The 26,050-nt window shown below is 43.6% G+C and overlaps 1 protein-coding gene across 1 annotated transcript; it reads right to left on the bottom strand.

Moving 5' to 3' along the window:
• Positions 1-12,186: 12,186 nt before the first annotated feature.
• Positions 12,187-23,844, bottom strand: Ecrg4 (ECRG4 augurin precursor). Its single transcript, XM_027386724.2, has 4 exons — positions 23,656-23,844; positions 17,486-17,533; positions 16,257-16,420; positions 12,187-12,481 (listed from the first exon to the last, which is right to left on the bottom strand). The coding sequence occupies exons 1-4, from the start codon at positions 23,732-23,734 to the stop codon at positions 12,320-12,322; spliced, it is 453 nt and encodes a 150-aa protein (XP_027242525.1). The 5' UTR covers positions 23,735-23,844; the 3' UTR covers positions 12,187-12,319.
• Positions 23,845-26,050: the final 2,206 nt, after the last annotated feature.

Below are 26,050 nucleotides of genomic sequence, written 5' to 3' on the forward strand. Positions count from 1 at the left end.
CTCTCAGTTGTCTTTAGCTTGCATCAAGTTGGCTAAAATTATCCAGCACAAAGATGCAAACTAAAAATGACAAAAGGTGACTGGCACCTAGCTTCCCCCCCCCCTCACAAAATGGCAGTGGAGAGAAATGATGGCTACGGTGTCCCTTCCTTACTTCCCAGAGCAGAACTGCACCTGCGTCTACTGGCCCACCAGAAGTTCATGATTTGACAGTCCATCACATTTCTTTCTCAGCTTCACAATCAGATGGCCTGAACTAAAATTCATCTGTTACCTGTGTAATCCAGCCACGTTCCGCAGTATTCCTCTCAGCATTTTGGCATTTTTCTTCATTACCATCTTTCTTTTCCTTTGTCGTTGTTCATATGACTATTAATGGGTTGCTCAGACTGGCTTCAAACCCGTGGGCTCAGGTCACTCTCCTGCCCGAGCCTCTTGAGTACCTGGTAGGGCCTCTTCCACAAAGAGTATTTAGAACATCCTGTTTCCTGCTTTACAAAATTTGTTTCTCAGCAAGAAAAGGGAGCTGAAAATCACAAAGGTAGGACAGCAAGCTCAATTCAGAAACAGCAGCAGCAACAGTGTTCCGAGTCACACTGGATGGCCATTTGTAGCAGCAGAGTTTCCATGTGCTCTTTGAAGGTACCACATCTGCTCCTTTTTGTAGCTGCTAGAAGCTTCAGAAGAGGGCAGCAGTACACTGCATTCTTCCGGTGCCGTTGGCAGGAAAAGGGGTTTCCTTGGGCTTACGGTTGCAGAGGGCTATGAGTCCATCGCTGTCATGGTGGACAAGTGTGACCATGGGTAGGAATGGTGACTGGAGCTGGAAGCCGAGGGCTGAGGAGTCACATCTTGAACCACAACAGAAAGGTAATTAGTACACTTTAGGACGATCAGAGCTCCGTGATGAGAGGAATAGATGGGCTGACACGGACCACTCAGCCAGGTGGGAGGGTAGGAAATGAGATCATATGGGAAATAGGCTGTTTTGTTTCTAACTCACTTGATAGCCCAGGCACTTTCTGATCTTAGATCTCTCTTGCCGAGATTTTCATGTGTAACATTGAGACTCACAATTCTTCTTCCCTATATATAGTCACAAGCCATTCTGCACGTCCTAAACAGAGCTGGACTCTGAGGATTTACCAGTGAGAAGATGAGTATGAACCCTGTCAGGAAGGTCTCCATATAACGAAGTAGGAGACACTGGTGACGTCAATGACACATGGTTTTCTCAAGTGCAGAGAGAAAGCTGGCATAGATGAGCCAGGGAGACAAGTTGACAACAGCGAGTGCTCAACAAGTCTAGAAGCTGGGTAGGCCCATAGGAACCTTCCAGAAGCTAACAGTAGCATGGCACATCGAGAGACTAAACAGCAGAGAGGACTGTGATACGAAGTAAAAAATGGAGAAAATAAGGAAGCTGAAGAGACAAGCAAGAGCACACAGCATCTTTCTCCTGAGATTACTAGAAGGACTCACTCTAAGTGTATTACAGGAGTTAGACCAGCGTCCCTTGTGTCAGTCCAGAGATGGATAACTTAGAACAGATTTATTTGCTACAGTTCTGGGGCATTGGGAGATCCAAGCACAAAGAAATGCCTTCTCCTGAGGGCCTTCCTGCTTCAGCCTCCTGTGGCAGAAGACAGAGGAGCAGGAGAGTATGAGAACAAAGAAAGGGACAAACCACTCTTCCGACAAACTCACTCCTAGGATGGCATCAAAACACTCAAAAGAATGGCGTGAATCACCTGTTGCCTCCAAATGCTGCTGCATACAGCTTGCAGCACAGGTTGCTTTCAAGGATGCATTAAAGCATGTGGTCTTTCAAATAAGGGATTTCATTAATGGGGATGAAGATCAAACATAAATATTTCTACAAATTCCTAACTAAGGCTTAGTGGTCCTTTCAGTTATAAATATAGGCAACAAGCTACACTAACAATCAAGGGACCAAAGCTGGAGGGTCTTCCATTTCAGGTAACCCTGGCAACATAGCACATTCCCTCCAAAAAGCAACGAGTTTTGGGTGTTGCAAGATCTTTTTGGTGCATCCCTCCAATGATGAAGAAAAGTAAGGCATCTACAAAACCAAAATCAACCAACCATTGCCTTTAGGACTCTAACATATCATACAGAGCCACACCTATTTGAAGGCTGCATGGGGCTTCGGGCAGAGCCAGTTAGACCAAGCTGAGTCTGTCTTGAAGTAGCAGCCAATGGGAAATCACTGCATCACACAGAAGAGGGCAGTGTGGGTGCGTCTGTTCAAACTTGTCATTGAGGGCTATGACGAGTGGGTGTAGAGAAAGCACAAGGGGCCTGACTTGACTGCCCATTCACAAGTACAGAATCTGAAGTGACTGCAGTATGGTGGACCCTATGCCACCCAAGTGAAAGGAAATGCAGGTACATTCAGGAAGAATTAACTCAGGCTTCAAAGAAAATAAATGGATAGGGGTTATAAACTGTGTAAAATCTGTACTGAAAAGTGGGCTCAGCATTTAAGAATATCTCTTTCCGAGGGCCTGGGTTCAATTCCAAACACCCACAAGGCGGCACATGGCCATCTGTAACTTCATTTCCCAGGGGATCCAAAGTTCTCTTGACTGCCCTAGAACTCAGTATATAGACCAGCCTGGCCTGGAACTCACAGAGATCCCATGTCTATGCTCCTGCGTCTGCAGTGCTTCGATTAAAAGCTTGTGCCACCACACATAACTCCAGTACCTCTGAGCTCCACAGGTACCAGACATGTGCAAATTCACACACTGAAGCAAAACACCCATTTGTATAAAATAACAAATAAATCTAAAAAATTTAATCTCAGTACTTTTAAAAATAGGTTGATGTGACATGACACCTGTGAACTCAGAGACAGGAAATGACAAAATATGAAATGACAAAAATATAAAAGCATAATATGCTTTTAAAGAAATAAAAAAGAAGCTTGGAAACTCGGTGAGGGAGCAGAAAACACGGCCAGGGAACAGGAAACATAGCCAAGCACATTTGGAAAAGAAAGAAAATGCTGAAGTACGTATTTGAAGATGATACTCCAGAAATAAATGACATTTCAAGAAATAATGGGTGAGAATTTTCTAAACTTTTGAAGACATAGATCTTCAGATTGGGAAGCTCAGCCAAGCAATATTAGCAGACATGGGCAAACCCAATGGCATATGAGAAAGAAGAGCCAATAGAAGTCTGTTGGGAAAGACAGTATCAATGTCTAATGACAATTAAGTGAGGGGTGAAATTTATAATTAACTTCAGCAGGAAAGTAATATTTCAAAAGCACCAACTGAATAATTCTATAAGAATTTCATGCTAAGCATACAGTAAAGTGTCAAATGATATCATAAGGGACCCTCACTGGACAGTTTCTGAGGAACGTGATTCAAAGAGAATGGAGATGACCTAGCAAACAATCCATGGGGAAACTAAAGCAGGCTACACTTGAACTACCAAGGCACACTAGCATATAGATAAGGGATAGATAGGATCCAAGCCCAAGCATTGTCCAGGGAAAGGCAACAGCCATACACGGCTTGTAACTGTTAATCTGTGTTAGAAAGAGCAAATGCTAGTAGACTAGACCAATGTGGACCTTCAAAGGGATTTAAAAAAAAAAAAAGTCAATCAGGAAAGAAAACAAAACTGTCCAAACAAAGTAAGAAAGTGGATAATAAAATGGAACAGAAGTCCCAAGTGTGGTGTTGGGAATGGGGGCTGGAATTACATACAGATCAGGGGTAGGATCCATTCACAGCCTTCAGGAGGCCCTGGGTTCCATTCCAGAACAATCAATCAACACTGACAGCAAGGGTAAATGGATTCTCTTCTCCAGTTAAGTATTTGTTATCATTTAGAAATGAAACAAAATCCAATCATGGATTTATTACAACAGGCATCCCTAAAGCACAAGGAAAGAGTAGATGTCCAGTACTAGACACGACAGGCCAGGAAAATAGTAACAAACTAGCGGCAAGGATAAAAATAGTCACAACAAAGGAGAGATTGGGAAGAAACATTACTCAAAATAAGGAAAAGATCATTCCAATCACTGGGAAATGTGTGCATTTAAACATGTATGTAGTCCCCAAGTGTATGTTTTATCACATAATATATGCAAAGCCAAATCAACAGGTTAAAGGGATACATTACTCAAGCCACAATAACAGTAGATTTTAACACAACTCTTAGCAATTTCGGGGTAAAAAGGGATTTAAAAAAAAACGAATGAACAAAAACAAAAACAAACAAATAACAGAAACCAAAAACCTCAGTAAAAAAATAAACCATAAATCCATGGAGTTTGAATTGTGACTGTGCTGTGTCTAACATGTGGGAAAAAACTTTCTTTTCTGGCACACAGGAGGAGTTGCTGGGAAATGGACCCCTATCACACAGCTGGTTGCAATGCCTGTCAAAGAATTTGCCCACTTCACTGCTTACCACGGCTCAATGAGGCCTGAATATAAAGCCACAATGACAATTAGAAAAATCTATTTACTTGGAAACTTAACAATACTCATAGCCTAGATTCAAACAAATCATAATTGAAATGAGAAGATTTTACCATCTACTTTTTCATTCAAATGGTTAGGAAACAATGCCTGTAACATTGTGTGTTTGTCTTTCCACAACAAAACTCAGAATGGAACAGACATCCAATTAAGCCAGAAACTCACACTGGCAGAAAAAAAAAATTAAAACAAGAGATAATCATGAACTAGACCCACACAAGAAGAGAGCGACACAATAAAGCTTCATATTTCAAAGGGTGTGATTCATTTGTAAAGGCATGGATGAAATACAGTGGACCAGAACATAAGCATGGATTCAGATAAAACCGGTACGTGGATATTGAGAAGTTGAGACACACTTCAAAGTGCTGAGATCATGAATGGCTTCCTGGAAAGACAGGAGTTAGGCAAACAGACTCAAAAAGAAACACAAAATGAGAACAGTCCTTTTAACTGTAAAGTAAGAGTCAAATCAGTAGTCAAAAACAATAGCCAGGATTTTCCCGTGAAGAAATCATTGTACATAAACAGCTTTGTTCTGAATGCTACCAAACACTAGGGAAACAGCCTGTTGTGCTATTTTTTTTAATTAGTAAAAATCTTTGGTTTTAATTAGCTTACAAAATAATGGGCTTCATTAAGGTATTTTTATACATGTGTATGCATCATTGAAGTTTGTCATATCCATCTCTTTTTTAAATGTTTTTAATTGAAATGAAATCACATCCCTTCCCCTCCCTTTCTTTTCTCCAGACTTTTCTTACTACTCTTTCAAACCTCTCCCACCCCCCCTACTCTCAAGTTGGTAGCTTCATTGTATTTGATTATGTCTGTTACACACACACACACAACAACAACAACAACAATAACAACAACAATTGAGACCATTTATGTAAATGGTGTGTACATAGTTTCAAGGCTGACCTCTCTGAACTGGATAACCAGTAAGGGGGATTAACCCTGGGAGAAGCTAATTGTCCCTCTCCTGCAAGTCAATAAATAGATGCTTGTTGTCCTTTGTCTAGTGGTGGGATCCTGGGAAATTTCTCCCTTCTGTGTTAACATGTCTATTGATAATTGCCATCGTTCTGACCTTGTTTATACAGCCATTTCTAGAAGAAACTGTTTCACTGCAGTCTTCCTGCTATTCTGGCTCTTATAGTCTTGGTGTTGCTCTTCTGTGATGTTCCCTGAGACATGATGTAGATATATCCACTGGGGCTTGGCTTCCCACAGTCCAGTGATTTCTGCATTGTGTCCAGTTGTGGTTTTGTGTGATGGTCTCCATTTTCTGTAGCGAGAAGTTTCTTTCATATCATTCATGCACGGAGAGTCTCACGAAAAACACCCAATTCATTTCCCGTACGTAACCTTGACATTGGAACTGAATTCAGCAGAAGCAGAAGCCAGACAGGATGTGAAATTGCAAACAGATATCACAAAACATTTCTACCAATGGGCAAAAACTCCATCATCGTCAAGTTCAATTTATCCCAGAAATTAAACTGATTGAATTTACTTGACTAGTACTATAATTCTTATGAATGAAGTTCTCTCTGTTTTTAAAGAATAGGCATAGTATGAATAATTAAAACCCAGAGACAGATATTGGGGTTCAAGCTGAAGATGAGAGAAGCAAGGCAGCCAGTCACTAGCTCTTACCTCTACCTCAGACTGAAATGGAGAGATCCTGTCTCCATGAATTCTCAGACTGTCATCCCCTGAGTTCCTGTCTCCTCCCACCTTACATTCCTCTCTCTGCCCAGCCACGTCACTCCTGTCTCCATCTCCCTGGTGCTGGGATTAAAAGGTGTGAGCTCTGTTTCTCTTTTAAACTGATTCACTTTCATTTAGCCCTGGGTGACCTTGAACTCACAGAGATCCATCTGCCTCTGTCTCCTGAGTCCTGGGATTAAAGGTGTGTGCCACCACCACCTAGCCTTTATGGCTCTGGCTAACTTTGCATTCTGATTTTCAGTGGCTCTATTAGATCATAAACAATATATCACCACAAAAAGTTTATATTATTTCACTTAAAAAGTTCAACTCTTGCCGGGCGTTGGTGGAGCATGCCTTTAATCCCAGAACTCGGGAGGCAGACGCAGGTGGATCTCTGTGAGTTCAAGGCCAGCCTGGTCTCCAGAGCAATAGGCTACAAAGCTACACAGAGAAACCCTGTCTGGAAAAACCAAAAAAAAAAAAAAAAAAGAAAGAAAGAAAGAAAAGAAAAGAAAGAAAAGTTCAAGTCTTTTAGTATATTTTAGAAGAAATTTTCTTGACTGGAGAAAGTACACAGTGATGTAACATTTCTGGCCTGGGTGACAATGACAGCACTGGTAGAGAGTCCTTCCTACAGTGTCTCTAAAGATTGGCATGTTAGCCGAGAGTTGGTGGCACACCTTTAATCCCAGCACTTGGGAGGCAGAGGCAGGCGGATCTCTGTGAGTTCGAAACCAGACTGGTCTACAAGAGCTAGTTCCAGGACGGCCTCCAAAGCCACAGAGAAACCCTGTATCAGAAAAAAAAAAAAAAAAAAGGGTTGGCATGTGTATCAGTGACATAAATGGGCATGGTGGGCCTTGAATGCATGAAGCACTGTTTGGTAAGGTGAGAGTCCAGGTGGGAAAGACAGACAGAAGAAATGAGAAAATAACTCTTTCCAGCATGCATGGCCAACAGAACCCAGGTTCCTTGGCCGTTTGGACTAAGGTGCTTGTATTAATGTCTCTTCAGGGGCCATGGACCTTCTGTCTGGGACTGGGGTTTATCTTGACAGCTTCTTTGGTTCTATTGGTTCTGTTCTCTAGAGAATACCAGCTAATATGGACTTCTGCCAAAACCAAAGAATATAATTCATAAAGGAACATAACACCCTCTTTCAGGTCAGGAACAAACACAAAAGATGTCTTCTGGCACAATGATCTAGCCTCCTTCCTCTTTAACATTGTATTGGCATTTGAGCCAGCCCATCGTGAGTCAAGAAAAAAAAGAAAACCAAGTGATAATGTAAAATAGGGGAACCGTTATATTACAGGAAAGAGTGCAGTACCTTCTTCAAAGATAATTAAACATGGAATCACTGTGTGTTCCACCAGGCCCCAAGGGAACTAAAACAGGAACACAGTGACATCAGTCTCCAGCTCCAAAGGGTAGTTACTTAGCTGTGTGTTGCTGGCAGGTGAAGGATGGGCAGGGCAGTGTCAGATACACTGGGATGCTATCCTGCCTTGGAATGAAAGGAAGAATTTGTATATGCTACAATGTGATATAAGCCACATGCAGAAAGACAGATACTCTGTGTGTGTGTGTGTGTGTGTGTGTGTGTGTGTGTGTGTGTGTGTGTGTGTGTGTGTGTGTTAGTCATTTTGTTGTTAATGAAATATCTGACAAATGTAATTTAAAGGGAAAGGTTTTATTTGGACTCATGGTATCAGAGGGTTCAGTCCATTGTGATAGGCTGGTCATGGTGGAATATCGCTATTCCATCATGGCAGTCAGGAACATAGGAGAAGGCACTGGAAACCATAAGAAAACCTCAAAGTCACAAGCCATTAAGAAACTGTTTCTCCATGTAGACCCCACCTCCCAAAATTACTACAAACTCCTATATACCACCACCACCACCACCACCACCTAAGAACCAAGTATTCACCATGTGATCCTGTGGGAAACATTTTATATTTAAACCATAACACTGTAAGACTCTATGTAGGTGAAGTAGCCAGAGCAGTCAAATTCCTACACTCAGAAAGCAACCTTATGCACACCCACAAATGCTGGAGAGGAGGTGAAGTGAGGGGCCCTTTACACACTGAACTCTTCCATATAAGGCTAGTGTGGCCAGTGGAGAGTCCTAAAAATAGTGTGGAGTCAAAAAAAAAAAAAAAAAAAGAAAGAAAGAAAAAAGAAACTTTCACATGACCCAGTTGCACCATTCCTGAATTTACATCAACGTGTCACAAAGACCCTTGCACATTAATGTTGACTGTGGCAATAACTACACACAATGACCAAGGTATACAACCAGCTAGAATGTTTATCAATGGATAGATTGATAAGAAAATGCTATATAAATACACAAAGTCTTTTTCTGAAAATACCCCTTACCTTCAGAAACTGAACTTGGGCAGACCTTGCCTGCTGTCTTGAGACCCTTTAAAACTATCATCAATCAACACTGTAACCAGCCTTGCATGCCTGGATTTCCTGTGTCGTGGCTTTTACCACCTAATCTAAATACATAGCTTTAATCTTAAACCATGTGCTCTTCCATAGCCCTGACCTAGAACAATGTATGTGTGTGTTGTGGTAATCATTTGCTGAAAACAGCCAGTGGGTTAAATGAGTCCTTAAACAAAGAAAACATGCACCCTACATGTTAAAACAACATGTGGATGCAGGCTGATAACCTCTGTGTGTGGTTTTCAGTGCTCTTCTGAGTCAATCGAGTAACTTCTTCCCTTGCAAAGTTCTGTTAAAGATTTCTGTAGAAAAGAATGCCACATCCCTTTCCTATACTGTATTTTCCATTTTGTTCAATAAATATAGAACAGAGCCATTTGCTAGGGAGAGACAACGGGGTATGATAACGGACAAACTAGATAGACAACAGGCTGGCCATGGATCACAAACTGCAGGTAGAAAGAAGACATGAGAGAGCCGTGGAGAATCCAAATTTGGGTTCACTCTTGGTCAACCTATTCCAAAAGGAAGACTCTCTTTATTCGTGTTTGGTACTAATGCAGAGTTGTTTGTGCTATAACGGGGAACAGGGCTGTGGGGAGATGGCTTAGTAAGTGGAGTGCCTGCTTCACAAATGTAAGGGCCCCACTTCCTGATACCTATGTAAAAGCCTGGTGTGGTGGTGCATGTCTGTAACTCTTGTGATGAAGGGACAGGAGTCATGGGTGAAGGCAAGGACAGGAATATCTCTGGGGCTCAAAGTTCAATCTATTTAATTAGTTCCCAGATCAGTGAGAGACCCTGGGTGGTAGTTTTAATGACAATGGCCCCCATAGGCTCCTATGCTTGAATACTTAGCCCAAAAATGGTGGAACTATTTGGGAAGGATTAAGAGGTGTGGCCTTGTTAGAGAAGGTGTGTCACTGGGGGTGGGCTCTGGGGTTTCAAAAGCATATAGCTTTCTCCTTTAGCTCTCTCTGTCTTTTAGCTCTCATCTGTGTCTCAAAATGTAAGCTCTCAGCCACTGCTTCAGTTTCATGTGTCCTCCTGTTGGCATGCTCCCCACTATGATAGCCATGGCCTCTAACCCTCTGAACTGTAAGCTTCAAATAAACTTTTCTTTAAGTTGCCTTGATTGGGGTATATTATCACAGCAATAAAAAAGTAACTAAGACACTTTATGTAAAACAAACAAACAAAAAACATGGTGAAAATAGACCAAATTAGACACGAAACATTGATCACTGGCCTCCACACCCACATGTGTGTATGCACACACACATACTAAACACACATGCATATATGTATATAAAATAACAGAATTATGTCTTTGGCAAGGAGATGTATAGAACTGGTGATGGTTATAGCAAACAAAATAAAGCAGAAACAGAAAGATAAATACTGAACGTATTCTCTCAGAGTGGAATCTAGACATGATTTACATACATATGACATGACATACATATGACATGCAAGTTGACTGTCACAGAAGGGGACTGTCTGTGGGGAGGTAGCAGTCTAGAGGGTGAGGGATATGGAGGGGAATGGGGCAAAAGAAAAACAAACAGTACATATTTGCTTTCCAGCAGAATCTCAGTTTAGCAATGTAATATACAAGACACAAAAACAGAGGAAGGCAATTTGGGGGATGAAGGAATCAGAAGTTGGTGAGAGGGTGAACACAAGTAAAGTGGTTGCATTTGAAAAGGTCATGAAGAAACCCATCACTGTGTATGGTAAATAAAATTAAATTTAGGAATTTAAATTTAAAATGAGGAAAGATGGGTTTTTGTCAGGACTTGGTGACGACATGGCATGGGGAGTTGCTGTCTAATTGGGACAGAGTTGGTTGTGATGGAAATGTTCCTAAAGGTGGTGGTAGCTATGCAACAATGAAGATGCCCTTGATCCCACAGAGATGGACACCTAGAAATTGTTACGTGTTAATTTTCTTTTTGTTTACATGAGACAGCTTCTCACACTGTTTGGACACAAGCCATCTTTGTTACTCAACTTCCCAAGTGCCAGGATTACAGACATGAGCCACCACACTCAGCTTTAAATGGGAAATTTTATGTCATATATATTTATATGACACTTGGTTTGTAGAAGCCATGTTTCCCAAGAAAAGCCTTCATCGATAACTGCTAGGACATACTTCATCCTGGAGGCAAGACTCTGCTAAGTAGAGTTGATTTGCTCCCTAGGGCTTGTGAGTCAGAGTCTTTCAGAGATAATATGCAAAAAATGACATACAACTTTTGATGGGGAATTACTGTGTATGTTTATCTTATTGATTGTTAAATAAAATACTGTTTGGCCAATGAAACGGCAAGTTAGGCAAGACTAGGAGTCAAAGAGGATTCTGGGAAATGTAGTAGAGAAGTGCTGATCCAGACATAGCAAGTGACATAGCAAGTGACATAGAAAGTGACATAGCAAGGAGACTCATATTTAAGCGAAGGAGAAACAGTAAGGGCCCTCTTTTCCCCTCCGCTCCTGCTCCAGCGACACCAATTGGAGGGACACCAATAAGGCATCCGATAAGATATAAGTCTTATAAAGTATATAGATTTAAGATAATTAAGACTGAGCTAACAGATGAGAATCCTAGTCATTGGCCAAGCACCTTTGAACCTAATACAAGTTTCTGTGTATTCATTTGGGCCTAACTCGGGCGGGCGGCTGGCGTAAAGTGCACACGTGACAGTGGGACTCAGCAGCTTTTGGCGGAAAGATTTATTGTAACAAACTTTCTGGGAAAGGGTAACCCATTTTCATGAGGATGTCAGAGAGTGTTGTGATATACGAAAATATGACTGATAGGCCTCTTTCCATGCTGTCCTTGCCCATCCGTCTCACCTCCTACAGGCCTTTGGTGTTACACCTGGCTCTCATCACCAGCCTCATCTCCATCCCTTTCTGTCCACCGTCTCCTCTCCCCATCCCAACACCACTTCTTTCCTTCACTCAGGTGGTTTCCAGGCAGTGGGAAGTAATTTTCAATTTTTTTTCCTCGTTGATTGATGCACATTAGAAAAAAATAGGTGAGTGTGATTCTGCGATCTGCCAAACTTCAGGTCAGTTTGCAGCCCTTCCTTTCCTGCATGGTTGTTAAAAAGGCCCTGCTCTGGCCTGTGGCCCAGAGTAGAAAAAGCCCCCGCCAATTGCCTGTCCAGTGATTAGACTTCTCCAAATTGTGCCCAAAACTAAAAGTCATTGCCAACTAGATGAATCAACTAGTTGAATCAATATCTTGCATTTAACACAGACTGCATTTTAATAAACAGAGACTCCCTGGCTTTCACTCCTGCCCTGCCTGGATGCTGATGGGGTTCCTGGAAGGAAATGTAGAGGCCCTCAGTGGTGTGCCAACTTCAAACATGGAGGTGATTAGAATTGTCATGGCTCAGTTTTCTCCCAAGTGAATTCCGATACTGCTCTTTTTTTTAAAAAAATGCTTTTATTTCTATTTTTAAATGAGACATATTGTTGAGCGCATGCATAAAATGCATATTCCTTCCTTTATCCCTTGATGCTCACACAGTGTGGGTGGAGAAGGCCTACTGAAGCAAGGCACAGGCTCTGGGGCACCTCATCAAGGGAGGTTAATAGTCGTCATAGTTGACACTGGCTCCATGCCTGAAGCTTTCTGGGCTGCGGGGACCGATGGCTGCATCTTCATCATAGTGACGCTGATAGTAGTCACCGTAGTAGTCATGTCCATTTCGATTTCTGTTTAGCCAATAGTTGACATCATCTTCAAATTTCTGGAAGATGAAGAATGGATTTAAACACACATACTCCCCTAAAAACACAGGGAAAGCATGACTTTTTTCTAAGTGGCTTTTCTTCAGTGATTGACAATTAATGTTATAACAGCTTCTTGCTAATTCAGCCTTGGGATACCAGAGTGAGCCACCCCCACAAAGGAATATATGCCCATAGTCTATATTATGGATTACATGTCAATCCATAATAACAAAATAATTTATATTACTATAATCTATAATTTCCACCATGCCAGTTCTTTTTTAATCTTATTTATTTTATTTTATTTGCACTCGTGTTTTGCCTGCTTATATGTCTGTGTGAGGGTGTCGGCTCTTGGAATTACAGACAGTTGTTAGCTGCCATGTGCGTGCTGGGAATTGAACCCAGATCCTTTGGAACAACTATCAGTGCACTTAATGGCTGAGCCATTCTTAATACACCCTACACCTGAGTATTTTTCTCTTTATAAGGTAAGTAAAATGTGTGTCTGTCATATGCAAGTAACAACTTGACTGGCCCCGAGGCATCATCCACATGACTATGGCAGATGCCTTCCTATCCTCCTGGCCTATTCCTGTGCCTGGCCCACCACATGAATTAAATCAACATCGGGCATCTTACAGCTCTGGGGCAGGGCATCTGGGGACACCCCAGGTTTGTGTGTGCACACCTGGTTTATGTGTGCACAGGCACAAGTGTTCACTGTGTAAGGTTGTGAAATGGGCTGTGGGTGTCAGGCCTTGTGCAGGCACCAGAGAAGGCCCAAAGCCAGATAAAGAGTCCTAGCTTACAAGAAACCTGCAGTCTATTGGCAAGAATTATGAAAGGAGACAGATACTGTTAATAAAAACAGAAAGGAAAAGAAAAGGGCCAAGGATTAGTAAGACCCCCTCCAGCAACTGTTCTTTGCTGTGAATTGCCTTCTCACAGGGGAGAAGAATTTTCTGAAGTGATTCGGAAAGTGCAAGATGGATTGTGATGACAACTTGCACGTGTTGATCTAGTGTGAGGATGTGACATTGAGGACATAACAAAGACAGATTGGGAATGTGAGCAGGCTGAGCAGCCTGGGCTGCAGGCTGTGGGTGTGAGACCCCGTACCAGAACACCACTGAGACTGGAAAAAATGCAGATTCACTGGCAACATGCCATCCTTCTGGACTGAATTTTCTAGTGGTTAGGTCTAAGGAATCTATTTTCATTTTACTGGGATGGCCTGGGGACCACTAAATACGGGTGAACCCCAGCTTACGCTTTTTTGTCTTTGTGTTGGGATAATGTGAAGGCAATGTGCACTCAGTGGGAACCACTGTGGATCCGGATCCTTTCCAAGGCCAGTGCTGTGTGGGATGAGGCTCTCCAGGGATGCTGCAGTGAGTCGGGGCCCCTGACAATGTGTCTGATGTAGGAGGGTGGTAAGGTAGGTGTCCTGGAGACATTTTAGTTTGTAGTGATTCTAACTTACCATAGACCTTGGGCCATCTGTCCTGAGGACCCTGTGAGGCTGGAAACCCTAGGCTAGGTCACACACTGGGGCTCTGGGTCCAAATGACCACCCACTTCGGGTTAGCGGCAGGTCCTTCCTGTGTACCCCTTACCCTGAGCCACTGGTTCTGATTCCTCATCTGTTTGTTGCCCAAGATCCTCATCTCAGAGTCACCCCAAAAACTCAGCCTCAAGGAGGAGGTAGGCTTTTTCACCTCCCTGTATCTTTAACCTAGACTTTTTTTCATAATGCTACATTTTGGGGGTCAGAGTAAAATAATCCTACTTCCTGTGTTTTCTCATTTAATAAGGTTTGATAATTTTTGCTTCAAATGTGTATTTTAAATCTGCTTTAAGAATTTTCTATGAGTGTAAAAATAAGACAGGTTCAGATTTGAATATTCAAGTTTGAATATGAGCCAGTTTCTTGTGGTCTTTTTATGCAAACTTAATCATCACAGCCTTCCTTAATCTTCACCTTTTATTGGTTTTGTTACCAAACATTACATTTACCCATACTAAAATTTTTAACTATTTAACGGTGGGCATCAAAGAGAGAAAACTACTAAAAGACGATGACATTTTCATCTACCAATTAAATAAATATATGCACTTAAATATTCTAAACACAAGACGCTGCCGATGTCTCTAGAACGTGGGTACTCCTCCTTAGGACTTTGGGGGCTGTGTAACTTGACTACCATAAGTACCCTTCATTATGAGTTTACCTGTTTCCCAGAAATTCCACGAGGCAGAACAGGGACCCAAGAAAGGAGCAACTGACACATAGCATTGTCCCTTGAGTCGGGGAAAATGTTAATAAAGTCATTTGTTTAAGTACTTTGAGTCATGCCTGACACAGAGTTTGGCTTAAGTAGATAACTACTTGCATAGCAAAAGAAGACTTATTTTTGAGCAGCAAAAATAGAGACATTTAGGGACTGACAGATATGTGTAGAACCTGGGAATGGGGGGGGAAGGGATGATGCAGCCACATGCTTCACTTCATACTGCATTAGAAAGGAAACCAACACCCTCTGTGAGTCACATGTCTGTTTAAGAAAACATGTTCAGCTATCCGGCTGCTGATGCTCCGAGAGGCAGTCTAAGTAGTCTACTTGGACTTGAACTCCTTAGCCACTCTGTGGATAGTCTCCAGCGAATAGAACCTAGAGTGCCTGTCCTGCTGCCCTCTTACCTGATGTACCTGTAGCCCAGGTGATGATATGTGACTTTAAAAAGTCCCCTATGTTAACTTGTCAACATTGCCCACTGGCGTTGCCCCACCCAAGAGAGCAGCAAAGTAGCTTTACTGACAAGTGCATTGATGACATTTCTCCTAAACATCTGCCAGAACCACCTCTCTTTCAAAGGCATCTTAAGTCTCTTTTCATGATCTTCCCGACTCCATGTACCCATCTTATTTCTTCAGCCCTTTCTAGACAAAGATGACCTCGGCTAAGTGAGTTGTTTTGAAGATGCCCAGGCGAAACTGGATAAGAGGGCTGGAGGCATTTCTAGGAAAATGAGATTCTCCAGGAATCTGAGATGCAGCTATTTGGCTCACAGATTCTCTGGATTCCTCCTCCCCTATGGCTGGCTAGCATGCAGCCAGAGTGGGTTCAGAAATTCAGAATAAAAAGTACTGTGACTTGCCTATGGTTTGTGCACTTCTAGAATTCATGGCTAGAAGCTTGGTCCCCAGTGTGGCAGTGCTGGAGAGCTGAGACCTTTAGGAGATGAGGTCCTGGTGCAAAGTAATTAGGTCAAGTGGGCTTTACCTTTTGAGAGGACTAAGGCTGTGGCCTCTCAGTGGGTGAGTTCTCCCAAGAACTGGCAATTGTAAAGCAAAGTCAGTGGGTATCCTGGTGCACATCTATACCATCAGCATTTGGGAGTTCAAGGTCTGTCTTGCCTACGTAGTGAGTTTGAGGCCAAGCTAGGCTAGATGAGACCCAGTCTTAATAAACAAGCAAATAAAATACAGACAAATGAATAAAGAACATTTAGGCTTCCTTTTTGCTTTATATATGACGGTTTCTTAACACATACTCCTGCTATTGTGACACCATTTGCCATGTTGTTCTCACTAGAGTCACTATACAGTGACTTCATATTCTTAGACCTTCAGAACCACAAGCTGCAAGTAAACTCTTAAAAGTTTTGATAGAGCAACAGGAAAACAAACTAAAATAAGAATCCCAGGTCCTCTTCCCCAGGCCAGGCCTCTGTCCCCACGGCCTGCCCTGTAGGGTCCAAGGCCCCCCAGCAGGAAAGTTTACTTACCGCCTCATCAAAACCCATGTACAGGAACTGCTGATACCACTGTTGTACCTCAGGCCGTGTGCGATCCCACAGCTGTCGCTTGGCACGCTTCAGGCCACCCAGGAATTCCTTTGCTGTGTGCTCAGCCATAGCCACAGCCACATTAGTCTTGGCTGGTACAGGTTCTGAAAAGTTGAGTTCCCAAAAGATGAAGAATGATTTCTTTTTTGAAAACATATTTTTCTCTTTACCATTGGATTTTTTTTCCTCCTGTGTTTTATCGTCATGTGTGTCTGTGCACCTTGTGCATGCAGTACCAGCAAAGGCCAGAAGAAGGTGTCAGACCCTGTGAACCAGAGTTTAGACAGTTGGGAACCACCTCGTGGGTGGTAGGAATCAAACTCTGACCCTTTAGAACAGCAACCAGAGCTCTTAACTACTGAGACTTTCTCCAGCCCCAAGCTATTGTTAGAATTTTAATGTGATTTAACTACTTCTGTATTTTGAACTGACACCTAGCAATTGTACATATTTATGCTATACATACGCAAGGATCAAACAGGACTAATTGGCATTTTCCTTGCCTTAAATGTTTATCATTTCTCCATGCTGGGAAACTTTAAACTCTTTTCTGGTTCATAAAATGTGCAGTGGATCGCTCTGAGCTGCAGCCACCCTGCCGTGATACAGCACATTATAGAACTTACTACCCTGTGCCTGCTTGTTAGCCAACATCCCCAATTCACTACCTCTTCAGGCTCCACTGTGAGCTATAAGAGAGAAGCAGAAGTGATTAATGATCACATGGGAAACGTGGCTCATATTTTCTAATCTCTGTGACACACAATTTTATACGACATGAAAGGGTGTTCACTAGACAGCACAATGGATCCATTTGACCTGATAACAATGGACTGAGAGCTCACATTTTTTGATTTCCAAACATTCTTCTTCTCTCTCCTTGTTGCTGTCTCCCACCTAAGTTGGGAACATTTTTTTTTTCAGCAGAAGTTAGTCATAGAAAAGATTCCCCAGTGGGAATGCCTTTTCCTAATTGCTGCCTGGATTTATCTGGTAGAATGCGACACCACATACCTACAGAACAAATCCTTCAGATCTGCAAGCCTTTTAAAGCGCAAACACTTTCTGATATTCCCAGCACAAGACCTCCATGGACCCATTTGTCTCTGCTCATCCACTCCTGGCAGTCAGGAGTGAACACATCCTTTACCCACTTGAGGCTGACTTACCTTCTCGTTTCTGGAGCATCTGCTTGAGTTTGTTTCCACTTATGCCACCTACACAAACAAACCAGAAAGCAGTTTCAGAGCCCATCATTCCTGGAGTTATTATACTTTGCTGATTGCAAAAATCCGAGTTGGAAATAAGAACCACGGACCTCTGTGCTGATTTAACAGATCTGCAGTAAAGTATCTAATTGGTTTTTGGGTACTTGCCCCACAAGAAAAACAATGCACGGTGTCTGGGGCTAATACTCATGATAGTGACCATGGATGAGAAGGGCAATGCTGCCTGAGCTGCTACTTTTGAAGATAGCATTGTAATTTTAGTCCTGAAGCCATACTGTGAGAGGAGCTACTTATCACAGACATCTCCCAGGAAACATTGTCTTCATGGTGTAATAGGTCCTATACTGCCCCTGAATTCATAATCCCCTGGACTCAGAGTGAGTTCTGCATAAATTCCATGATGCAGATACAGAAAGGCTGGGAAGCCCCATGAGACAGAGACAGGTAGAGATGAGGCTTATATGGCAAGCTTAGGAACATGCCACTCTTGGGTCTCAACATAGATTCACAGTTTTGTAACTTGCTCTGATTGTCCTCCATTCAAGCTTTATCAGAATAGGTGCATTGCTGTCAAATATATTTAGTTTTAAAAGAAAAAAAAAACTGATCAGCCTGATAAGTTGGTAGGAAAAAGCATATTTAGCTTGAGGGAACACATCCTCCATTTACTGAGCTGGTCCCTAAGAGTTACACACAAGCTTGGTCTCATGAAGGGTGGACCCAAAGTCTCTGGGGAAAACACCCTAGAGACTTAAGTAGAAAACAGAGCATCTACAGGGGGTCTGGAACTGCCACAGAGACTCATAATGAAGAAAGGCACATCAGGGTAGTTGTGCTGTCTTCCCAGCAGGGTTCTTAGCCCCTCAGCCTAGGGTTTCTGGAAAAGGATCATCTTGTACTTACATCTGCAAAAGTGACCCAAATAAGAATAAGAACTTGCTTTGAGTATACACCCACAAGTGGTATAACTAGGTCATTTCTATTTTTCCGAGAAACTTCCACGCTGATTTCCAGAGCTGATGTACAGTTTACACTCCCACAAGCAGAGAATAAAGGTTCCTGCTTCCTTACATACTGTCCAGCATGTGTTGTCACTTGTGCTCTTGATGACAGCCATTCTCACTGGGGGGAGATGGAATGACTTCAGTCTTAATTGGTAGTTCCCTCAGGGATAAAGATGTGGAACATTTTTTTTAAAAGTTCAGCAAGATACTTGCACACTCAGTTTATTGCTACAAGACTCACAATAGCTAAGAATTGGAACCAGCCTAGATATCCATTCACAAATAGATGGATAGAGAAGCTGGTATAGAGACACAATGAAATTCCATACAACCATAAAGAAAAATTAAATCATGTCATTTTCAGAAAAAAAAGTCATTATGTTAAGTGAGGTAACCCAGACTGAGTGTTTTAGTTTGATTCCTTTTGCAATGATAAAACACTATATCCAAAAGAAATTTAGGGAGAAAAAGGTTTATTTGCCTTACACTTCAGGGTCACAGTTCATCACTAAGGGAAACCAGTGCAGACACTCAGGGAAAGAACCTGAAGGCAGGAACCATGGAGGAACACTGCTGGCTCACTCTCTGGAATGCTCACGCAGGCTTATGCTCAGCTAGCTTTCTTATACAGCCTGAAACCATCTGCCTAGGAAACGTCACTGCTCAGGATGGACTGGGCCCTCTTATATTGATTAATAATCAAGATAATACATTATAATACACCTGTATTATAATACAGACATGACCACGGAGCAAGCTGATAAAGACAATTGAGATTATTTTTTTAGTGATTCTGGGCTGTGCCACACTGACAGTTAATGATCACCAAGACACTGAAAGGACAAACACCACACTCTTTCTCATGCAGATCCCAGATTCTAATTTATATGTGTGTGTTTATACATGTCTCTATACAGGTTGGGTGTAAGCCATAAAACTAGAAAGGGGACCACGAGAGGGACAAAATACCTACCATGACCATGGCAACTTTGAAAAGAAATCGCTTAGTGGAGCGTACAGTTTCAGAGAGTGAGTCTATGACCATCATGGTAGGGAGCATGGAAACAGGCAGGGAGGAATGGCACTGGAGCAGTAGTTGAGAGCTTACATCTAATGTACAAGCAAGCGGCAGAGGAGTGGGGAGAGATGGGTGAAGAGAGGGAGGGAGGGAGGGAGGGAGGGAGGGGAGAGGGAGAGAGAGAGGAAGAGAGCTAACTGGGAATAACATGGGCTTCTGAAACCTCAAAGCCCACCCTCAGAATCCATCTCCTCCAAAAGGGTCACACCCCTTGATCCTTCCCAAACACTCCCACCAACTGGAGACCAGGTATTCAAATATGTGAGCCTATGGGGGTCATTCTCATCCAAACCACCACAGCAATAGAAGAGATATCTTGTGATGTGGAAGTAGGAAGGGGTTGACTGCAGAAAGGAAGGATGGGGTAGGAGTGGGGAAAGAGCAGAGGAAGAGGATCAAAGTAGGTAAGAAATGGACATAAAGAAACCCATTACTCCACATGATTATAATACTAACAAAGAAAAAGAACACAAAGAATGCCCATTTTGGCTCTGAGTGCAGCTCAGTGAACACCCATTCAGCATGATGAGACCTGGGACCACTCCTCAGCACTGCAAACAACTAAAACTCTGTACTGTGTCAAGAGCGCATTACTAAGGCTGGAGAAACAACGTTTTTTTAGTAAGAACTCTTGCATAAATGATTTACTACACTATCGAGGAGGGAAAAAAAGAGTCAATATTCAAAGCCAAGAGTCAGCATCTGGGGGTTCTACTGGGGTGTGCATGTGATCGTGTTTGTGGTTGTCTGTGTGTGGTTTTGTGTGTGTGATTGTGTGTGTGGTTGTATGTGTCATTGTGTGTGTGGTTGTGTGAGTGTGTGTTAGTGCACCTAGTGTTCGCCATGTTTCTGGGTCTGTCCACATCACTCACACAATGCACAATCCATAGAGAGCCTCACCTCCTGGCCTGCTATAGCATGGATATGAGTGCTGCCTGCTGCCTGCTGCCTGCTGCCTGCTGCCTGCTGCCTGCCAGTATAGCAGTGCCATCTAGAGCAGTGCTTCTCAACCTTCCTAAAGCTGAAACCCTTTAATACAGTTCTTCATGCTGTGGTGACCCCCCAACCATAAAATTATTTTGTTGCTACTTTGTAACTGCAATTTTGCTTCTGTTAGGAATCATAATGTAAATATCTGATATGCAGGATATCTGATATGGGACCCCCAGTGGGGTCATGCCACAGGTTGAGTGCCTGGCCTATGTTCTGGGATGCGGTAGGGAAAATGTTAGAACTTACTCAAGTGCCTGGCTAGCAATCTTATGGGTTTAGTGACAACACATTCTGGGCTCTCCTACGACAGTCTTGGTTTACAATACCTCTTTTCATTCTCAGAAGTGTCCCAGCTTCGAGGATAATGTACACCTATCCTAATTTTAGAGAGTGATATACAGAAACACTTTGAGAAGAATCTGTAGGGACCACCTAAGGGATGAGAGATATCTTTTAGGATAGCATGTTGTCCTAACATCTGGCTCAAGGGAGCTGGTATATACTGGCCAGGCAAGCTAAGGGGTTAGTGTAGCAGGCATCAGAAAGAGAGCTGCTTCTGAGGTCTGCATGAAGGTTGCCTATGGTGATGTGGCCACTTTAAAACAACAGCAGTGTCCAGTGCAGCATCTACCAATAAATAACTGTCCCACCTCTGCTTTTCACTGTTCTGATCAGGGAATGTCTCTGAAGTTGGAGGTCACTTTGAACCCAGAGAAAGGAAACTCTCTGCTTCCTGCTTGTGGTTGGAGATGTTCATTCTCAGCTGTTCTTCAGCCATATCTTCAGAGCACCAAGATGGCCTCTAGCCCTCTAGAACTGTAAGCTCTGGATGTTTTATTTTATACATTACCTTGCTCGTGTTTTATCACCGCAATAGAAAAGCAACTAAGATAGTGTGTAATAGTTCCAATGCCTTGGCCGCTGTGTGAAGATGGAGCAAATGGCCCCAGGAGATTCCCCATTTAGAATCACTTGAGGCATCTGAACATAAAGTGGCACATATGAGAACTGGCCAGGATACTGGAGAGATGATGATCTAAACTGATAAGGTGGGACCGATGCTAAATGCTGTACTTCCCTCTCAACCTGAAAAGTCAATGAAGAAATCTATGGCATTATTTGCCGAGGCAGATAGGTACATTCTTGGCTCTACTATTAGCATTCATGAATATCTTAACATTTATCAGTCTCTAACAAGTCACAGGGCAGCACACGGAGAATTAAGCACCACCCTCCATCTGTTTGCCTTCTGTAGAAGTGCTTCACAATTAATGAATGAAATGTGGTCTGATGCTGAAAGAGTCATGAGGTTTGGGCTGATAGTGCAAGCCTGCAATTTCTTGCAAGGGTGAGTCATTACTGCTCCAGGAACGAAAGCTCCACCAAGCCACATCTCTGCCGTGCAAATGGAGAGGTCTGGAGAGGTCCCGTGCCATGAATTATGAATGCTGTGGTTACACCAAGCCTTGTACCCTCAGCTATATATTAATACATATAATTGGATACCACACTGACTCAGCTTGAGGGAAGGAGCAAGGAACAAAAGAAGAGAGCTGTGTCTCCTTTGCTACAGCTTCCCTAGCTGTCATTTCCAGACTGTGATGAAAAGCAGTCACACATGTATCAAATCTGGCTACCAGAATTAGAATGCACAGGGTACTGGACACATTCAGAGTCTCATGATATCAAAGGTGAAAAGTCCTAACAAGCGGATCAAGAGTGGGCTATGGTCATCCTTTTTATGAAATGTGCTTAGATGTCATAGAGTCCTGTCCGGGGACTGGAGAGATGGTTCCTTTGTTAAGAGCACTAGTTGCTCTTCCAGGGGGCCCTGGTTTGATTTCCACATCTACATGGCAACTTGAAACCTTCTGTCACTACAGTACAGGGGTTACAGCACCTCCTTCTGACCTCTGCAGGCACCGCAGACATGAGGCACACAGACATACACCCATATGCATAAAATAAAGAAAGGGGTGTCATCTTTGAGATTCAATGTAAACTCAGCTCTCACTGTAAAAAGTTCACATTTCAGTTCAAGGATTCTGATACTGTATCTGTTCCCATCACTCACTTCTTGGCATTAACTCAGTAAAATATGAGTGCTGAAAACGAATGGCCTATAGACCGTGTTCACAGGAGCGTAGTGCTGACATTTGCAACAGTAATCCTTTACTTAGAACAAGCTCCCCTTTATTCTTGTGGTCCCTCCTACTGTATCCTACCTCCCGTCACCCTGGAGTTTGGTTTACCACGCCTGCTCTGAGAAGGCAAAAAATGAAGAGGCAGAAAAATCGAGTGTGTCTTCATTTACATTTGGCAATGCCCAGTGATGTCCCTTCGTACTGGGACAAAGGTGCTGGTCAAATAATTTAGAGTCTCCCAGCTGCTGTTCTCTTAGCAGTCACGATGCTGCCTCCCAGAATTGGAACCCTCAAAGGCGCTCCTATGCCGGGGTCTGCACTTGTGACCCTTACAAAAAGATACCTTTCCAGTTTCAGAGGGCAGTCTGTGGAGTTCTGGATAGAGAAGCTTTTACATCCACCAAAGCGATTCCTTTTGGGTGCGCTGAGAATGTGCTTTTAATGGGGGAAAAAAAAAACTGGAGGTTTCAGACGGTTCAGGTATTTGTCTAAAAGTAGTAAAGACTGGCGCCTGCCCTATCTAAAACTCGAGGCCCAAGCTTGGTTTTGCAGCCTGGAATATCATCAGCTCCGCTGCCCCAGGCTGCCTGGAGGGGAACTGGGGAAAGATCTGCTTTAAGCCTCCACCATCCTTGAGTTAGCACTTCTTGTAGGTCCCTGGGATCCCTATTCCATTTGACCAAGGTTGCCGCTCAGTCTACAATGCTCCCTTCGAATGTGATACCCTCACTGCCTGTCCAAGTGCACCATTTAGGGCTCATGTGAGTGCAAAATCCTAGACCTGCTTCCTCTATGTCTTCCAGGTCTAGACTAGGCAAAGACAGGCAAGCCCCATCCGATTTCCCCTTCCCCAGCACCCACAGCACTTTCCTCCAGGCATTTGCCACTCACCTGGACCCAGGCACAGCAAAAGGAGCAGCACCAGTCCGGTCAGGGCCAGGAGCGAAGGCCGAGCAGACGAGGTGGCCATGGCGCCAGGGCTCTGCAGAGTGGCTGGGGGACGACTGGAGCGGGAGACCCGGGCTCAGCGGAGCAGGCGCCCGAGGGGAGAGCTCCTGGTGTCCTTGCCAGGGGCGGGACCCACTGAGTGGGCAACAAGCCAGCGGGCTGCCCGCCAACCTGCAGCTCAACGCCACCGAGGCACACTGTCCTGCAGGTCTGTGGCAAAACGCTGGGAGCAAGGAGCCGCGTGGCCAAAGGGGCAAGGGAAAGCCAGATGCCACGCACAGACCTACAAGGCTGCAGACAAGGAATGCTGGCTCCCCCCACCTCCCCGCCCCACCAAACGGTTCCTCTCAGGCAGCAAAACCCTCCCTTAGCATCCCAGCCCCTTGGCTCCAGGCTTAGGCCTTGCCTTACAAAGTAGTCTTTGGAATGTCTTTAGTTCCTGAGCTGTAGTTAGAGTTGGCTCCCGCAGAGCCTCGTTTTATGATATTTTGAAAAAAATCTGGGTTCTGAGCTGCAGTCCAGGAAAACATCTCAACTCAAAAAGCTCCAGTTGCAGAAGCCATCGGGAGACAGTGTTTTTGCAAAGCTGTTAGCAAAGATCCTGTGTCCATTGTGCATACTCCGGTCTTGGGACATTTGAACAGTTGGAAAAGGAGTCAGGAGACACTGTCTCAGTAGCATGCTTGATCACCCAAACAGGCCACAAACCCGTCAGTGTGTTCAACAAAAGCCAAGACTAGCTGGAAGTGTCCTTAAGCGGTACAGCCCTAACCATCATGCAGGGGACCTAGGTTCCATCCCTAGTAGCAGGTTCAGGGAGCAGGGACAAACGAATGGAAACTTGCCTTTAGATGCTTTCCCCTGTAAGACTGACCTGAGCTCAGCAGACTGCTCCATTTCTTCACCGAGACTCAGTTGTAAATCAAGAAGAGGTGCTTAGTCCCTAGGCACTTAAGGAGCTGCCTAGTCATGCAGAAGGGTTTCTCCAGCAGGCAGGGAAAAAAAATCAAAGTTTAGCCAGCAAAGGGAAAGAAGAGAAAGGCAAACCTAGGAGTTATATAAATGCTGACTTGCATGGCACAGGTGTAAGAGAATTAGGGGCTTGCTAGTGCATACTGCTTGCTGGTCACCCAGATCTAGCAGGTGTCGGTGAGGTCTAGCAATCTGAATTTTTAAGTCTCTCAGGGATGCTGAGAGTGTGCCTCAGAGGGCATGGGGAGAAACTCTACTACTGAAGCTCACCTGTCTTCTTGGCCTTCCCTTAGCATCAGGGAAGAGAATCTGTTCTCTCTCTGTAGACTGGGCAGAGTGGTGAAGACCGGGGTTTAGATTCCAGTGCATTTCTGCACTCTGCACAAGCATTTAGACAACTCACTTGCCTTTCTTTATGTGTATCTGTAAAGCATCTGCCCTACCAAGGTAATCAGTCAGTGTGGAGAGCCTCATGCTGTGAGCACTCAAAAATGTTGGTCACCATTGTTATCACCTAGAATCTCCCTGGCCTCTGTGTCCTGGGCTCAGTGCCTTGTCACCTGTGGCCTTCATCCCCTTCCAGCCCAGGCCAGACTCTCAGGAGTTGTCATTCTGGAATGATGCCAATCCACCCCCAGTGCCATTGTCTGCCAGGCTTTTCAAATACTACCTGCCCAGCAAGACTTCTTTCAGTTAAGGCAGTGACCTCTGCCTTAACTTCTGATTCACAGATGATGTGGTGACCGAGGTGCAGGGGAAGTGCCCTTACCCTCTGGGGTGCCATCAGCCCAGCACTCCACAGGGAAACTCTACAGGACACATCACACAGGACAGAGATGCAATCTAACACAGCTGTGACCCATCACAAAAGATGGCAAGAGAGATGAGATGGTGGCATAGACTCCATCCCAGGATTTTCCAGTTTTGTAAGTTGTAGGAAATGGTATTGGGGTGACCTTTCAAAGCCCTTGGCCCTTACAACAGCAGCCTGGGAGATTTGTGGGTAAAATGGTACTAAAATACTTAAAGGGCTAAAGAGATGACTCTGAGGTTAAGGTACTTGTTCTTTTGCAGGGAACCCTAGTTTAGTTCAAGCACCCCCAAAGCAGCTAATAATCACCTGTAACTTCAGTTCCAGGGGATCCAATGCCCTCTTTTGGCTTTCTGGATATGCATGTGGTACACCTACATACATGTACATAAAAATCTCATACACATAAAATACACCTTTAAAATATACTTAATAAAAATGACAATTGATAATTCTTTTGTCAGGAAATCATGTATACCATGAGCCCCCACCCCAGCTGTGATGTGTCTATGCATGTATGTGTGCCTCTAAAAGTCATACATTGAAATCCTAGTC

This window comes from Cricetulus griseus, assembly GCF_003668045.3.
Source record: "Cricetulus griseus strain 17A/GY chromosome 1 unlocalized genomic scaffold, alternate assembly CriGri-PICRH-1.0 chr1_1, whole genome shotgun sequence".
In the NCBI taxonomy this organism is placed as follows: Eukaryota; Metazoa; Chordata; class Mammalia; order Rodentia; family Cricetidae; genus Cricetulus; species Cricetulus griseus.

What these genes read in the sequence shown, in the direction of transcription:
- Ecrg4 (XM_027386724.2), bottom strand. Translation starts at nt 23,734, where the DNA reads ATGGCCACCTCGTCTGCTCGGCCTTCGCTCCTGGCCCTGACCGGACTG. An exon ending in GATGCTCCAGAAACGAGAAG is followed by an intron (nt 16,421 to 17,485) that starts GTAAGTCAGCCT and finishes TCAACTTTTCAG; the next exon opens with AACCTGTACCAGCCAAGACT. An exon ending in ACATGGGTTTTGATGAGGCG is followed by an intron (nt 12,482 to 16,256) that starts GTAAGTAAACTT and finishes TTCATCTTCCAG; the next exon opens with AAATTTGAAGATGATGTCAA.